Source organism: Sturnira hondurensis, unplaced genomic scaffold (genome assembly GCF_014824575.4).
Source record: "Sturnira hondurensis isolate 20B ecotype Veracruz unplaced genomic scaffold, ASM1482457v3 Scaffold0001020, whole genome shotgun sequence".
In the NCBI taxonomy this organism is placed as follows: Eukaryota; Metazoa; Chordata; class Mammalia; order Chiroptera; family Phyllostomidae; genus Sturnira; species Sturnira hondurensis.
The window spans coordinates 829,611-846,131 of record NW_028073651.1 but is presented as its reverse complement, the minus strand read 5'-3'; the positions used below and the strand labels follow the sequence as shown (position 1 = coordinate 846,131).

At 53.4% G+C, this 16,521-nt stretch overlaps 2 protein-coding genes across 2 annotated transcripts; one reads left to right on the top strand and one right to left on the bottom strand.

Moving 5' to 3' along the window:
- On the bottom strand, positions 1 to 7,172 carry QPCTL (glutaminyl-peptide cyclotransferase like). Its single transcript, XM_037058815.1, has 7 exons — positions 6,669 to 7,172; positions 6,053 to 6,196; positions 5,259 to 5,540; positions 3,570 to 3,722; positions 3,368 to 3,467; positions 2,823 to 2,939; positions 1 to 786 (listed from the first exon to the last, which is right to left on the bottom strand). The coding sequence occupies exons 1-7, from the start codon at positions 6,879 to 6,881 to the stop codon at positions 641 to 643; spliced, it is 1,155 nt and encodes a 384-aa protein (XP_036914710.1). The 5' UTR covers positions 6,882 to 7,172; the 3' UTR covers positions 1 to 640.
- Positions 7,173 to 7,594: 422 nt separating this feature from the next.
- On the top strand, positions 7,595 to 14,123 carry SNRPD2 (small nuclear ribonucleoprotein D2 polypeptide). Its single transcript, XM_037058787.1, has 3 exons — positions 7,595 to 7,701; positions 9,527 to 9,706; positions 13,858 to 14,123. Coding segments are annotated over exons 1-3 (357 nt in total). The 5' UTR covers positions 7,595 to 7,699; the 3' UTR covers positions 14,033 to 14,123.
- Positions 14,124 to 16,521: the final 2,398 nt, after the last annotated feature.

The window sequence follows — 16,521 nt, the reverse complement described above, 5'->3', positions numbered from 1 at the left end:
TATCATGCAATGTAGAAACTCATTTAATGTGGCCTCACCCGGCTTCTTTGGTCTTTTTTCATGCAACACCTACTAGGCTAGTTCTGCAGAGTATGTTTTGCATAAACACCAGTTCATTGCCCACTGGGTCTGCAGAATCTGGAGTTCCCAAGGACAGGCTTCCCGCCCTCTGTTCCTGCTTCTGAGCGCGCCCTCTGTGGGAGTTAGGTTCGGACTGACTGGTGCCATGGCCAGGCTGCCACTCTGGAGAATGAACTGCCACCAAGAGAAAGGCCGGAGAGACCTCGTGTTGGGTTCGGTGGTGTTGCTGGTCCACATGCCGGTCCGTGGTTTGCTGACCAAACCTGAGAACGGCACTCGGGCCCTGCAAACCTTCAGCCCAGTGTCTCCCACAGGGCAGCGCCCAACCTCATATTCCCTTGGCTTTCACCCCACAGCGGTCTCTTCTAGGTCTTTGGGGAGCAGCAGCTTGAGGTGGTCAAAGGAAAGAGGGTCTTCCGATCACAGCACAAGTAGAGCCTAAGGTGTTAAGAAGGACAAGCCGACACCCCCGTGATGGGCCAGCCTGAACCCTGCTGGCTCTGGGTGTCCTTGCCACGGGCCCTGCTGGACGCTTCTCCTTCAGGGTCAGCCCGGCAGGCTAGAGTCCCAGGTATTCGGCCAGGAACACGGCGAGGATGCGGCTCAGGTTGTGGACCGTGGGTGGGTGCAGGTTGGCCTCCGAGTCGTCGGGCGTGTGCCAGATGGAGGGGAAGGGCGTGGAGATGAGGTGGAGCACGGGGACCCCTGGAGGGCAGAGAGAAGGCTGGGTCAGGCCCCTGGCTGACCCAGGAGCCCAGGCTGAGGCCAGCCCTCCCCCGCAGAAAGCACTTTGTCCTGGCAACGAACTATAAGTGCAAGAGGGTCCACGTTAGCTAAAAAATAAACACCCAGTGCCCTGGTGGGGTGGCTCAGTTGACTGGAGAGTCGTCTGTACACCAAAAGGGGGCAGGTTTGATCCTTTGTTCAGGGCACATGCCTAGGCTGTGGGTCTGATCCCCCGTTGGGGTGCATATGGGAGGCAAATGACTGATGTTTCTTTCTCCCTTACCCTCTTTAAAAGCAATAAATGCACCCCCCAGGAAAGGATGTAAAAAAACAACAATGGACTAGGGAAGACCAGGGAAAGGGGCGGATGTCTTTGACCTTCCTCGCCAGGTCTATCTATCAGGCTCTTTTTCTCTTCTTTGCTAGTTGTTAGCACTCACATAGCATTTGTCCTATTCCAGGCCGTAGTCCAAGGCTGTCCATCGCACATACCATTTTACCCTTATAATAATTGTACAGGTGTGAACGCAGGCAAAGAGGCAGGCAGAGAGGTTTGCTTAAGCTCACGCCTCCGGTAAACAGCACAGTCAGAATTTGAACCCAGGCCACCTGTCTCCAGGGTCTGTGCTCTTACCCACCGTTCTACCCTGGGTTCCTGTGCTCGGAGCACTTCTCTCTGTGTGTGTCCAGATTTGCTAAATATCGGTCCCCCACTAGACAGGAGGCAGGTGGATTATGGCATATCACTGTATCCCTGACACATCACTCAGCGCCTTGGGGGGTGTTCATTGAATGGATCAGTAAAGAAGGCGTTGTTAGTCCCGGCTGGTGTGGTTCAGTGGATTGAGTGCCAGCCTGCGAATTGAAAAGTTGCCAGTTCGAGTCCCAGTCAGGGCACATGCCTGGGTTGCAGGCCAGCCCCCCTGGCCCCACCGGTTAGGAGCATACCGGAGGCAACTGATCAATGCATTTCTCTCACATCAATGTTTCTCTCCCTCTCTCTCTAAAAATAAATAAATATTCTTTTTCTTTTCTTTTTTTTAAAAGAATATTCTTTTTTAAAAAAGATTTTATTTATTCTATTTTTTATTTTTAGAGAAAGAAGGGAGGGAGAAAGAGAGGGAGGGAAACATCAGTGTGTGGTTGCCTCCCATGCGGCCCCCACTGGGGACCTGGCCCACAACCCAGGCACGTGCCTTGACTGGGAATCGAGCTGGTGACCCTTTGGTTCATAGCCCGAGCTTAATCCACTAAGCTACACCAGCCAGGGCTAATAGTCTCTTTCTAAAAAAAGGAAAAAGAAGGCATTGTAAGGAGTGCATATTAGTTGAAAGAGTCAACTGCAGGGTGAAAATTTAAGAAGCAGCCAAGCACTGAGTAAGCAGGCATTTCACACACCTAATCTCAGCTCCTAGCAACCCTGTGATTACCCATATACAACATAAATGTGCTCTTTATGTAAAAGTCCCTTCATTTTTTTCCTGAGGAAATGGGGTCTCAGAAAGGCTAAATCATTCGCCTTAGGTCAACCAGTGCTAAGCTGCAGACCCTAGAACCCAGACCAGTCCTGAAACCTATGTTCTGAACCCCTCAGCCAGACGCCGGCCACCCTGGCTGTGCTTCGGCATCACCCCGGAGCTCTAACAGGAAGACGGGAGACCGTGACGTGGTAGGCATGTGCCTGGGCATTTCTCGAAGCTCCTTGGGTGATTCTGCTGGGCTGCCGGGGCCTGACGCACGCACGAGATCTCACATTCTCAAATAAATGCTCGTCGTGTGCCGGGCGCTGGTCCAAGGGGAAGGTCTTCACGTTTTGTGCCAGCGCATTCAGCCCCTCAGCAAGGCAGGAACCGAGACAGGGGCTGTCATCGTTCCCATCCAACAGATGAGAAAATTGAGGCACAGGGAGATTAAGCCACTTGAAACGAGTCCCCCACGCTCGGAAGGGGCCGGGGCCTGCTCCCATTTGTGGCTCCTGCGGACCTCAGCCCCACCCCTGCTCCCGCGGCCAGTACCTCGGCGGAGAAAAGGGACATGGTCATCTTCCACAGAGCCGGGCGGCTCCCCGGGCTGGAAGTACATCACTTCCTGAGGATGAGACTGCAGCAGGTTCAACCGGTGCAGGCGCTTCTCTGGGGGTAGTGGGGGTTAGAGAGCAAAGGTCAGCCCCTCGGGGGTCAAAGGTTCCCCTGCTCACAAATCAGAGGTGGGCAGAGGATCTGAAGGTAAAGCACGATTATCCCACGGAGAGAATGACAGTTACCCTTCCTGCAGGTGGCCTGTGTTCCCTGCTGGCATTACTATTGTGCCCACTTCACAGACGGGAGACTGAGGCTCAGGGATGAAGCCACTTGTCCAAGAGGACACAGCTGGTGAGGAGAGGCCGGATTCGAACCCAGGACTATCTGACCTGTGCTCGGTTTGTGTTCTGCCCTTTGCGTTAGTGCCTCAGAGGGAGGCAGGGGGAGGACTGGACGAGCCCTCTGAGGACGCATGCCTCCCCACCCCAGCCCTCCCGCCCGCACCGCAGGCTGGAGCCTGCCTCCTCCGCCAGCCTTACCGATGCTTTTCAGCCGATGGAACCAGCGGGCTGTGCGAGGGAAGTGACTGTAAAAGGTCGGATGGGGGGCGCCCAGGAGATCCAGCAGCACAAAGAGCTCCTAGAGAGAGAGGCCAGGGTGGGAGAGGCCGGGAGGGAGGCTGCCCACCCTGCCTCGCCTCCTCCCTCCCTCACCGGAACCCAGCGGGGGCCCCGGTCTTACGATAGCCTGGATCCTGGTGGGGCCGGGACTGTGGGGCGCAGACTCCATGAGCTGGGCCAGGTGTTGGGAGCCATAGAGGGAGTCCTTGGGTCCCCACTCCTTCAGCGCCTCCTCGCCATCCAAGAAGAGCAGCTGCAAGGTCACGGGGGCTGCCTGTGGGAGCTGGGGCTCAGTGTGGGCCCTCCCCCATTTCTTGCCCACTTGGGGAGCTGAATGAGACAAACTCGGTCTGCTCACTCACAGACACAGAGACCTGGAGTACAGGCTCTGAGCCAGACTGCCTGGGTTCAAATCCTGGCTCAGCGGCTGTTAGTCACCGGTAAGTTACTAACTCCTCAAATCAGTTTCCTCATGCAGAAATGGGGTTATAACAGTATAGGGGTAGGATTCGAATCCAGGTCCTAGAATAGTGACGGGCATACAGTAACTCAGTAAGGGTTGGCTGTGATGATCACCATTAAATCCTATGGCCCCTTTACCAAAAGAGACAGGCCCCAAAGTGAAAAGTTATACAAGCAGTAAAATGCAATTGAGACAAATGCTTCCCAGAACTACAGGGTCTTAAAGGAGCCCAGGGAGTGGGATAGCCGGGCCTGGGGAGCATGTTGGGTCTGTTGGAAAGGAATGTTTGTGCCCTGGCTGGTGTAGCTCAGTGCAGGTCTGCAAACCAAAGAATCATGTTCGATTCCCAGTCAGAGCACAGGCCTGGGCTGCAGGCCAGGTCCCCAGTGCAGGGCGCGCAAGGCACAGCCACACATTGATGTTTCTCTCTCTCTCTTTCTCCTTCCCCTCCCCTAATAAATAAAATCTTTTTTTTTAAATAAAATAAATAAAGGGACATTTGCACTGAGGGTGAGTGGGAGCTGGCCTGGCAAAACGGAGTGGAGGGAAGAGTGTTCCCAGGCCAGGAAGCAATATGGACCAGGGCTGAGGCCAGAGAGGTTTAAGAGGCCTGGGGGGCCAGCAAGGACCAGGGAGCTTTGGGACCCTGGGGTTTAAGCCACAGGAGCGGGTCTGAGCAGGGGAAGAGTGTGAGGAGACTTGGGTTTTCGTTCATTCATTCCACTCATGCTAACTGACATCCTACTCTATTCCAGGCAACACTCTGGGCCCAGGGAACAGAGCAGGAACCAAAGCAGCCAAGTCCCTGCTTAGATGGAGCGTATTCCAGTTGTGGGGACAGACAAACCAACATAAGCACCACAAGTCATGGGACAGGGGCGGGGGGCTTGGGAAGGCCTGGTTGGAGAGGTCACGTCGAAATGGACACCTGAATGAAGGATGGGAGCCAGCTGGGGAGACACCTGTGAAAATCACATTCCTGGCAGAGCAAACAGTAAGTGCCAATGCCCTGAGATGGGAGTGAACCTTATGGATCTGAGATACACAGGCAGCAAGTAGCCAGAGTGGAGCGAGCAAGGGCTCGCAGATGAGACCAGAGAGGTAGCAAGGCACACCTCTTGGGCCCCTGTAAGAATTCCAGCTAATGCATGGAATGAGGTAGGAGCCATGGGGGGTCTGGGGCAGGGGAGAGACAGGGCCTGACATTCAAGATGGAGAAAGATTCCTGTTTTTGTGTGTGTCCAGGATGCAAGAAGACAAGACCAGGCAGGGGAGGGTCGTGACTTCAATCAAGGGAGAGGCGGCACCAGCCCTCCACCCCTTCCCTACCCTACCCCGACTCCTCACCCGATCCTTGGCTCTGCTCAGCTCCTGGTCGAGGGCCCGGGCCAGCTCCAGCAGCAGGGCGCAAGGCACAGCTGAATCCGTAGCCCCCACAAAGGGGGCCGACTCAGATGGGAAGAGCTTCGAGTCATAATGGCAGGCAAGGGTGAGGTGACGGGCAGCCCCAGGGTCCAGCGTGGCCACCACGTTGGCAAAGTTCAGGTGCCCCAGGGGTGTCGAGGCTGTGAAGGCGTCCAGCTCCACATGCCAGCCTGCCGTCAGCGTCCGTAAAGTGGCCTCCAGGAACTAGTGGCAAGAGAGGTGGGAGGGTGGGCGGGGGTACTGGGGGGGGAGGTCAGGAGAGGGGCCGTGTGACCTGGGCCATGCAGAGCAGTCCAGTCGGGCTGCCTCACAAGTCCCATTTGGGTTTGAATCATCCCTTTGGCACACTTCTGCTGAGTACCCACTAAGTGCCAGACATGGAATGACCCCACCTCTTGATGCCAAGACTGATCCAGGCTCACCTTCCATAGCACTCACTGTGTGCCAAGGCCTGTTCTAGGAACTCTGTAGGGTAGGGACTATCAGTGATTCAACTGCCTCAGTTTCCCTCTCTGCATAAATATCACAATGATAGCCACCTCAGTCGGGCTGTTACTTGTGCCTAGTAACGGAGGGCAGTACAGTATGGTGGTTCCTCTAGAGGAAGACTAGCTCCACTCAGAGCTACGGCTCTGCCCTCAATGCTTTGGGATCTTGGGCAGAATGCCCATTTCCCATTTTCTAGCGGTCTGAGTCAAGCGCGGCCCATTACCTACCTTTCTGACTTGGAGATTGCCTGGGCTGCCAGGGGTCCTTACAACCAGCAGGGGGCGCAGATAAGTGTTCCAGAGACGCTGTGGGTCCAGTTGCCCCACCACCCTCCGCATTCGGGCTTCGGGGAGGCTTCCGACCAACTGGCCCTTGCGTTGGGGTTGGGGGGACGATAGGGAAGAGAAGAACAGAGCGTGTGAGCAACCCCATTCTGACCGTCGCCTCCAAGAAGGCCCGGTTCCGCTTTCTCATCGCGGCTTCCAGCTTTAGAGGTTTCTAGGATAAATCCTAGACGCGGGAAAAGTCCCTCGAAGCCCATCCGGGCCGGCCAACCCCAATCCTGATGGGAAATCGAAGCCCAGAAAGAGAAAGAGACACTTCCAAATAGTTGTCTTTAGGATTACAACCCAGAACTCCCACGTTCATTAATCCAGACCCCTCATCTTAAAGGAGAGCCACTATTACAGAACAAGCCCGAAGATACATTCCACTGACAGGCGTCCTAAAGACAACGGCAACACCTGCGGCTAGGGCCGTATGATAAAGCCACGTCCACCTGAGATCTTAGGTAAGGGGAGATGAAGAACTGACAGCCCCCGCTGTGCCCCCGCCGGTCCTCACCCGCAGATCCCGACCCGGAGGCAGCTCCTCACTCCGGTGGTGGTGCCAGCTGTTCCAGACAGTGTAGAACGCCGAGGTCACGGCCAGCGCCAGCAGCAGCAGGGGCAACAGCTGCGCCCGCGGTAGCAGGCGGCGACTGGGGGGCGTGGGTGCCTTCAAGAGGCCGCGTTCCCCGAGCCGTAGCCGGGGCCGCCCGCGGCCCCGGGAACTCATGGCAGCTTGGCCCAGAAACCGGTCCCGGACCGCGGATCGAATTTAGGCCCAGCCAAGTCCCACCCCATGGAATCACTGGACGAATGAACAACAAGAGCGGCTGCACCATCCAACCCTCTGCCAGCAGTGAAGCCAATGGGGACTCTCATTCTGAGGACACGCCTCTCCTCCCTGGGGCTTTCGGCGTCGGTTCCTCTGAGAGTTGCACAAGCCAAAAGGGAGCGCGAAAGGATAGGCTCCGCCTCAGCTTTGGAGGGGAAGCCAATTAGAAGCGTTTGATCATGGAAAACAATCGGACTCCCGGGCGCAGGTCCACGCCCCCCCCCGGATGTAGGCAAAGGATTGGTTTCGCGTAGTCCTAAAGATCAATAGACACGTCAACGAACCTTCCCCTAAGGGAAAGGGGTGGAGTCTATTCCTGAAACTGAACAGCGGATTGGCTTCTCGGAGGCCGGGCCCCCAAAAGAGGGCCGGCGGGCATTTGGAAAAGCCGTGTTCTTATTCCCTGCCACCTGTGCTGATCTACAATGAAATAGTTTAAGTCAGACCCGCTTTTTCCCCCCTCCATTGCTGTGAACACCTAAGCCGTGTGATACTGAATGGCCTTGAACCACTAAGCCAGGCTTTAACCCCAACGCTGGGCAAGGCGGGGGGCCTCGCTATGGCAACAGGCCACGCCCACATTGCTCTTTGAGTTTGCGTCGGGGCCCACGGAAGTGAGTTGCAGGAAGCGGAAGTCCCGCCCCTTCGCGCGCTCTCTACGGAGGCAGAGGCAACGCGGAGGAGACGGAGGTGTTGCGAGTGTAGCTACCGGCACCATGTGAGATGGGCAAGGCTTAAACGGCGGTAGTGGGTGGAGGGTGTAAATTTGGCCATTGACCGGAGGAAGGGGATGGCAGAATGGGGGGCGGGGGCGGCGATTTTCGGGGTCAAGTGGCGATTTTTTTCCTGAGTTTGAGAAAGGGCGTGGGGCCTTTGACGGCTCCTGAGTTCCAGAGAAGGAACAGCGTTATCATATGATAGATTGGGGGCTTTCTCAAATAATTAGTCTTATTGAAATGAATTCTAAGTGCAAGCGACTTTACGAATAAAGAACCTAGGAGAGGGAAGTGCGGGGTTTTAGAAAGAACGATTTGAGACGATCCGTGTAATTTGAGCTGGAGACGGTTGGCTTTTCGACCCATAATTCGCGACATTTCCGGAGCATGAGACACAGAAATGATTTTACTTAGTTATCAATTAAGCAATTATGTATTCAGTGCCCATGAACCAGACGCTGTTATATATAACATGGGATATATCAGTGAATATCCACCGCCCCCCCCGCCCAAAAAAAATCCTCTGCTGCAGCTTTTTTTTTTTAAAGATTGTATTTATTTATCTTTAGAGAGGAAGGGAAGGAGAGAAGGAGAGAAATATCAATGTATGGTTGCTTCTTGTGAGTCCCCTGCTGGGAACTGGCCTGCAACCCAGGCATGTGCCCTGACTGGGAATCGAACCGCAATCATGTGGTTCGAAGGCCAGCGCTCAATCCACTGAGCTACACCAGCTAGGGCTTCTGCTGCAGCTTATGGTATGGGAAGAGACAGGTGGTTACATGTAATGATTAATAAACTGGTAGAGTATATGGTGTGTTAGGTGATCAGGGCAGAGTAAAAACAATAACTAATACCAATTTTGAGAGACATGAACTTCAAAGCTAGCACAGGACATATTGAGAAGGCAACTTTTGAGCAAAAGACCTGAAGAAAATGAGAGGACAAACCACAGAGGTACCTGGGGAGGCATCCAGGCAGAGGGAAGAACAAATGCAGAGGCCCAAGATGCCTCATCTCTAAACCACCCAGGAGACCACTGGGCCTGGAACAGAGTGAAAGATGGGTAGATGCAGGGCATGGTAAAAACTTTGGGATTTACTTTTTACAGTGAGGTGGGAGCCATGAGAGGGTTTTGATCAGTGAGGCGATGTGACTTGGGCCTTGGCACAACCCCTGAGACTGCTGCGAGAACACGTTGGGAAGTGTGGGTGAAGAGAGGGAGCCCAGTAAGACTCTAGGAAAGAGATGATGGAGGTTCAGGCCACGGTAAAAGATGGGCAGATGATAGGATTTGCTGACAGATGGAAATGTAGGATGGGCGGGAATGAAAAGAATGAAGTTGAGCAAGGACCTGCGAACCAGACGATCGAGGTTCGATTCCCAGTCAGGGCACATGCCTGGGTTGCAGGCCAGTTCCCTGCAGGCCAACTCCCAGCAGGGGACGCACGAAAGGCAACCATACATTGATGTTTCTCTCCCTCTCTCCTTCCCTTCCCCTCTAAAGATAAATAAATAAAATATAAAAAAAAAAGAATGAAGTTGACATCAGAGCTTTTGCTCTGAGAACTGGAAGGATGGAGTCACCATGTATGGAGATGAGGAAGGCTGCAGATAGAGTAAATTGAGGTGGCTGGGCATTGTGGAGCTCAGCCTGGGGTGTGCAAGGTTGGAAACGTATTAGGCGTCCAAATGGGGGTGCCAAGGAAGGATTAAGCAGGAGGGTGGGTGTGCTGGGGAAAGGCTGGAGAGACCTGGAGCCCAAGACGTGCCCACCCATGCTCCAGCTCTGGGCTCTCTCACCTCTGACTTCCATGCTTGCCCACTCAGGAGCCTCCTCAACAAGCCCAAGAGTGAGATGACCCCAGAGGAGCTGCAGAAGCGGGAGGAGGAGGAGTTTAACACAGGCCCGCTGTCCGTGCTCACGCAGTCGGTCAAGAACAACACCCAGGTGCTCATCAACTGTCGCAACAACAAGAAGCTCCTGGGACGTGTGAAGGCTTTTGACAGGTGAAGGCTTTTTATGGACTTTAGATTTTTATTTTTAGAGAAGAGGAAAGGAGAGGGAGAACATCATGTGTGAGAGATACATTTATCAGTTGCTTCTCTCACGCCCCCAGGCATGTGCCCTGATTGGGAATCGAACCAGTGACCCCTTCGGTTTTCGGGCCAGCACTCCATCCACTGAGCCACACCAGCCAGGGCCTCTGGGAAGGCTTTTTTTTTTTTAAAGATTTTATTTATTTATCTTTAGAGGGGAAGGGAAGGAGAGAGGGAGGAAGATGTCAGTGTATGGTTGCCTCTTGTGCATCCCCTGCTGGGAAGTGGCCTGCAACCCAGGCATGTGCCCTGACTGGGAATCGAACCTCGAACCTTTAGTTTTCAGGCCCGTACTCAAGCCACTGAGCTACACCAGCTAGTGCCCAAGAAGGCTTTTTGACAGGGTCTTGGGAGGGGTGCTGTCTAGGCCTGGAGAAGCAGTCCCAGTTCCAGTCCGAGGAGGCTGCCCACCAGGTTTCTCCGAAGGCAGGAGAGGGAGCACCGTAATACCCGAGGTGTGACCAGCTCTTGCTTCCCCTCCAGCTGTGCCATGCAGAGGTTATGGTCATCTGCTTAGAAGCCATGGGTGCACGTCCCAGCTCTGCCTCTTAGCAGCCGTGTGACCTTCAGCAAGTCACGTGGCTCATCTGTATGGTGACAGTAACCATAGTGGTTGCAGAGACTCAATGGCTTAATACATGTCAAGTGTGGTAATCACTAAGTCCAGCACCTGGCACACAGGGTGTTCTCCATCCAGCTGTTCCATAATTAGAGCGTGCGCCATGCCAGATGCTGTTTCAGGCTTGGAGATGCAGCAGCGACTAAAACAAACGTGGTCCCTAAACTCGGGGAGCTTGTCACAGGTAGGGAGGCGGCAGGAAGTGATAGCATCTCCGGAGAAAAGTAAAGCCAGCTGAGAGTGTGGAGTACTGCAAAGGGAAGCCCCCTCTGAAGAGGCGGCGGCGGCGAGCAGGCCTGAGTAAAATGAACTCGCAGGCTGGGGTTTGGGTGTTCCAGCGGCAGGGAACAGCAGCAAGTGGGTTTTCTCTCTGGGCCTCTTTCCCTGTCGTGCCCCTCAGAGAACACTTGTGAGGACTACAGATACTAGGAAAAGCACTGGACTCAGTATCTATCGTGGGATAATGCTCATCAAACAGAAGCCGCAGCGTTTAGTTAGCACTGGGGAAGCACTTTCCTCACAGGAGTACGCTCCGGCTTAATTCTGCAATGTTTTGGCCACTGGCTATTGCGTGACAATGAGCAAGTCTTGCCCCCTGAGCCTCACTTTCCTTGAGTAAAATGAGATTAAGAGTGACAGGAAGTGCGAGCACAAGGAGGCAGAGAAACGTGGATTCGGACGTAGTCTGTGTGACCTGGGGTGCCCAGGTGCCTGCTCTGGAGGTGGGGACGACACTGGTGTTTACCTCCCGGGGGTGAGATGCCCTCATCGATGGCTTAATGCTTAGAAAGTGCTTAGAGGAGGCCTGGGCGCCTGGCAGGCATGCAGCAGGTGGCGGTGTATATATATATATACAAGCTTTATTTTAGTTTTTTTAATATTTATTTATTTATCTTGAGAGGGGAAGGGAAGGAGAGAGGAAGAGAAACATCAATGTATGGTTGCTTCTCGTGCATCCCCTGCTGGGAGCTGGCCCCTGTCGGGAACTGGCCTGCAACCCAGGCATGTGCCCTGACTGGGAATCAAACCCTGATCATCTGGTTCGCAAGCCCACACTCAATCCACTGAGCTACACCAGCCAGGGCTATTTCAGTTTTTTAAGTTGACTCCTTTCCATCCTCCCCTAGTTCTTGTCTGCCCCCATGTGAACCTCCCACCTCTCCCGCCGACCCAGCCTCCCCCCTACCGTGTACCCTGTCACATTTCACTCAGGGAGTCTTTCATGGTGTTGGTACCATAAATTGGTTGTTTTTAAAAGAGAACTTTCCCTGTGCTCTGGGGCATCTATTCACACATACGAGTGGGCTGAGGATACTGCTGTAACTCAGCTACTGCGTTCTCAACCACCCTATTTATTTACTTAATTATGTTGCTTTCTTGAGTGGGTAGTGCACTTACTGAGCCAAATTTGAAAGCTACAAAAGGCACCCAGTGGCCCTGGCTGGTGTAGCTCATTGGATTGAGCACGGGCCTGCAAACCAGACGATCGTGGTTCAATTCCCAGTCAGGACACATGCCTGGGTTGCAGGCCAGTTCCTGGCAGGGGACACACCAGAGGCGGCCATGCATTGATGTTTCTCTCCCTCCTTCCCTTCCCCTCTAAAGATAAATAAATAAAATCTTTTTTTAAAAAGGCACCCAATGATGAGCAAGTCTTTCCTCCCTGCCCCCTGCCCCCAGTTGCAGGCCCCAGGGCCCCCGTGGCTAATTGCTCAGGTTCCCTCCTGGAATATTGCTTGAACATAGCATCAGACATAATGATAGAGGATGATGCTTTTTATTTTTAAGTCTCTGCCAATGGCACAGCACACAGTTTTTGACTTTGGCTTTTTCACTTAACAAGAGTCCAGTGAAAAGTTTCTATCTGGCTTGTCCCCTGGGTCACCCTACTGCCACCAATCTCTAGGTGTCTTTCCAAGATTCTGCCTTGGAGAAGCACATGGGCAAGCCATGGCCCGGTAACGTAGCTCAGTTGGTCAGAGCATCATCCCCATAAGCCAGGGTTGGGAGATCGATCCCCCATAAGGTGTATGTCAAGAAGCAACCAATGAATGTGTCAATAAGTGGGACAACAACTTATTGACGGTGTTTCTCTTCCTTTCTCCTTTCCTCTCTCTCTAAAGGCAATATGTTAAATAAAAATAAAGCATGTGGGCAGGAGTCTTCTCCCGCCCTTACCCGCTTTTCCCTGCAAAGGATAACTTCCCATGCGCACTGTTCCGCGCGTGCCTTTTTCACTCCACGGTGTCTCCTGGGGTTTACTCCATAGCAAGGCACAGAGCTTCCGTGCTCTTCTTAATTATTTTTTCTTACTATTTGGAGATAATTCTTTTTTTAAAATATTTTATTTATTTATTTTTAGAGAGAGGGGAAGGGAAGGAGAAAGAGTGGGAGAGAAACATCAATGTGTAGTTGCCTCTCATGTGTCCCCTACTGGGGACCTAGCCTGCAACCCAGGCATGTGCCCTGACTGGGAATTAAACTGGCGACCCTTTGGTTCACAGGCCTGTGCTCAATCCACTGAGCTACACCAGCCAGGGCTGGAGATAATTCTGTATATCCTCTTATCCCTTCACCTTGCTTTAGTTTTTCTTTTAAGATTTTATTTTTAGAGGGGAAGGGAGGGAGAAAGAGAGGGAGAGGAACATTGATGTGTGAGAGAAACATCGATTGGTTGCCTCTCACTGGCGCCCCCGCCTCGCCCCGCCCCGCCCCCCAACCAGGGACTGGGCCTGCAACCCAGGCATGTGCCCTGACTGGGAATCGAACTGGTGACCTTTCAGTTCAGCGGCTGGCGCTCAGCCCGCTGAGCCACACCAGCCAGGGCTAGTTTTTCTTCTTAGCGGCTAGCACCTGACAGCACATTCCAGGTCCAGGTCTCTGTTCACCTGCCTCACTAGAATGCACACCCCCACGAGGGCAGGGTATTGTCTGTTTTGTTCGTTACAAGCGTTTGTTGAGCCAGCTGCTCCATACTGCCTTCACGCATGCCCGCCCAGCAATCTGACGACTGGGACAGAGCAGGGTGAGTGGAGGCTCAGGTGCCGCCTCAGGCCCCAGGGGCCTCTGGTTCTCCAAAGGGAAGCAGCTCCTTTGCAGATGCCTCTAGAAATACTTCGAGTTAAAAAGTGCAAGCAGAACCATGTCGTCTGCCTTGCTCTGTGCCGGGCCCTGTTCTCAGTCCTTCACACCAGAACCCTGTGTTGGTGCATGTAACCTTCACACTGGCCCTGTGAGATGCTTTGGAGAGGGGGAAATTGAGGCACAGAGCCATGCAGTCCTTTGCCCCAGCCTCCCCGTGGGGACTTGCAGAGGTGGCGGTGGCTGCCCAGCTGTCCTGGCCCAGGGCCTGCAGCCACGCTGCTGGAGGGGAGGGGCAGCACCTCAAAGAGAAGGCTGCCCCCTCACGCCCGCCGCCCTTCCCACTCCCTGTCCCCACCAGGCACTGCAACATGGTGCTAGAGAATGTGAAGGAGATGTGGACCGAGGTCCCCAAGAGTGGCAAGGGCAAGAAGAAGTCCAAGCCAGTCAACAAGGACCGTTACATCTCCAAGATGTTCCTGCGCGGGGACTCGGTCATCGTGGTCCTGCGGAACCCGCTCATCGCCGGCAAGTAGGGCCCCGTCTCTCCCACAGGACTCGCCGCCCGCCCTCCAAAGACTTGACCCTTGATGTGAAAACAATAAACTCCTGGGTTTTTTTTTTCTAGTGGCGTCTGTCTGTTCCCAGGGCCCTGTGAGTGGGGCGGACTTGGGGGAGGGATACAGCTGGGTGTGGGGCCTGGCATCGGCATCAGGACCTCGAACAGGCGAACAGGCCCTGTCTCTGCCCCCTCCATGCCTCAGTTTCCCCATCTGTGCAGTGAATCAGTTAGAGCTTTTGCTCTTCCCCATTTTAGTCTTTCTTAGCTTGTGCTTACTACTCTCGCCTTTCTTCCTGCCTCGCACTGCGTCATCCTTGTTCAAAAATTCGATTGTTCTCTTTTCTGTTTGTTGAATCGGGGAAATGTCCCCTAAATACCTCTTCTGTGTTTAGCTCTGTGTTGTCATGCTGGGGACACATCAGGGCCTGGGACAGCCCCCAACCTGCCCTCACTGACGGGAAGAGATACACATTAAAAGCCACTGGTACCCAAATACTGATGGCCATCATGCTGTCTGTCACCTGCTGAGCTGTCACTGCCAGCCCTAGGCTCCCTCCCAACAGCTCTGAGCAGGCACTGTCATTTACCACCTCCTGTTCCCAGGAGAGGGAGTTAAGGCACAGAGAGGCTGAGAATTTTCCCCAAGTCACACAGCTAATAAGTAGCCAGACTAAGATTTGAACCAGGCTGTTTTCTGCAGCTTTACTCTTTTTCTTTTCATTAAAATAGCATACTTGTATATATTTTACGATAAAAAAAATATGGTTAAAACTACAATTAAGTAAAAATGGCTGTATGTAAATAATATATGTAACCTTTCACAGCTAGGTACTCAGTAGCCGAATAATCAGACTTGATTTGAAGACTTGAGGCTTGCAGCCTCACTCAATGCTACCTTCCTAGGGGGGCAGCCCTCAGAAGATGTTTGGCCCACACACATAATCTTTTTTTTAAGGTTTTATTTATTTTTAGAGATGGGGAAGGGAGGAGAAAGAGAGAGAAACATAAGTGTGTGGTTGCTTTTCGCACTCCCCACACTAGGGACCTGGCTCCCATCCCAGGCATGTGCCGTGACTGGGAATCGAACCAGTGACCCTTTGGTTTGCAGGCCAGCACTCAATCCACTGAGCCTCACCAGCCAGGGCCCACACATGGAATCTTAATTGCGTACACTGTACATGTTTATACGTAAGCGTCAGATCACACGGATGTTTTCATTGGCAGCTCTCTGATGCAGGGCGGACAGTGGTCCCATCATGTCCTGTTGATGTCCGTGTTGTCATGGCAACATGTGGCAGGATGAACAGTGCTACCCTCTAGGGGGTGTGGCCACCACGGGTGCCCGACCACACAGCCTGTCTCAATCATTTTAAGGCCTGGCCAGGAAGATCCTCACACACACACGCGCGCACACACACACACACACACAACTGCTATCCTGGCTGGGTGGCGTGATAGTAGCAACATCCAATACACCAAAAAGGTTTTGGGTTTGATCCCCAGTCAGGGCACATACCTAGGTTGTGGGTTGGATCGATGTCTCTCTCCCTTCCCCGCTCTCTAAAATCAACAAACATCCTCAGATAAGGATTAAAAACACACAACTGGCCCTGGCTGGTGCAGCTCAGTGGATTGAGCGCGGGCCTGTGCACCAGACGATCGCAGTTTGATTCCCAGTCAGGGCACGTGCCTGGGTTGCAGGCCAGTTCCCAGCAGGGGGCGCATGAGAGGCAACCATACATTGATATTTCCCTCTCTCCCCTTCCCCTCTAAGATAAATAAATAAAATCTTTAAAAAAAATTTTTATAAGCACACACACAACTGTTTCGTCATGCTTTATTCACAAGGGCCCTGCCCTGGGGCCTTACCCTCCCAGAACCCACACAGGGGGCCCAACAAGGCCACTTTGCGCTTAAAGGACTGAGTTCATCTGCCCATGGAGCTGGAGACCCAAGGAGAGGAACCAGCAACACCCAGGAACTAACTGAATCTGTGAGCAGCTGTGGGGGTGAAGGATTCAGAAGTGAGGGCTTTACATGTTGTATAGGTGGTCCAACTACATTGTGGCTCTAGGTTCCCCCCAGTTCTCCCAGTGCCCCGGGGGTCCCGAAGGAAGGTGGGAATGTGCAGCCACACTCCCCACCTAGCCATGGTCCTGGCCGCAGGATATCAGGTCTTGGGCGAGGCCTTCGTCTGCACACTGAATCCTCTGCACCCCAGTGGACTCTCACTTCTGTCTCACACTCTAACCTCTCCCGTGAGCTCCGGGCCCTTAGTCCCAGCTTAACGTGTCCAAAGAATACTCTTGGCTCGCCCCATCCCGAATGCAGCCTCCCTATCTCCTCTCTCCATGGTCTCAAACCTACCAGCCTTCCTGGACTTCTTGCCGAACTTTGCTCATGCCATCCCTTGCCAAACGCTCATCTCTACCATCCAAACAGCTCCAGAGTCCAGCTGCTTCA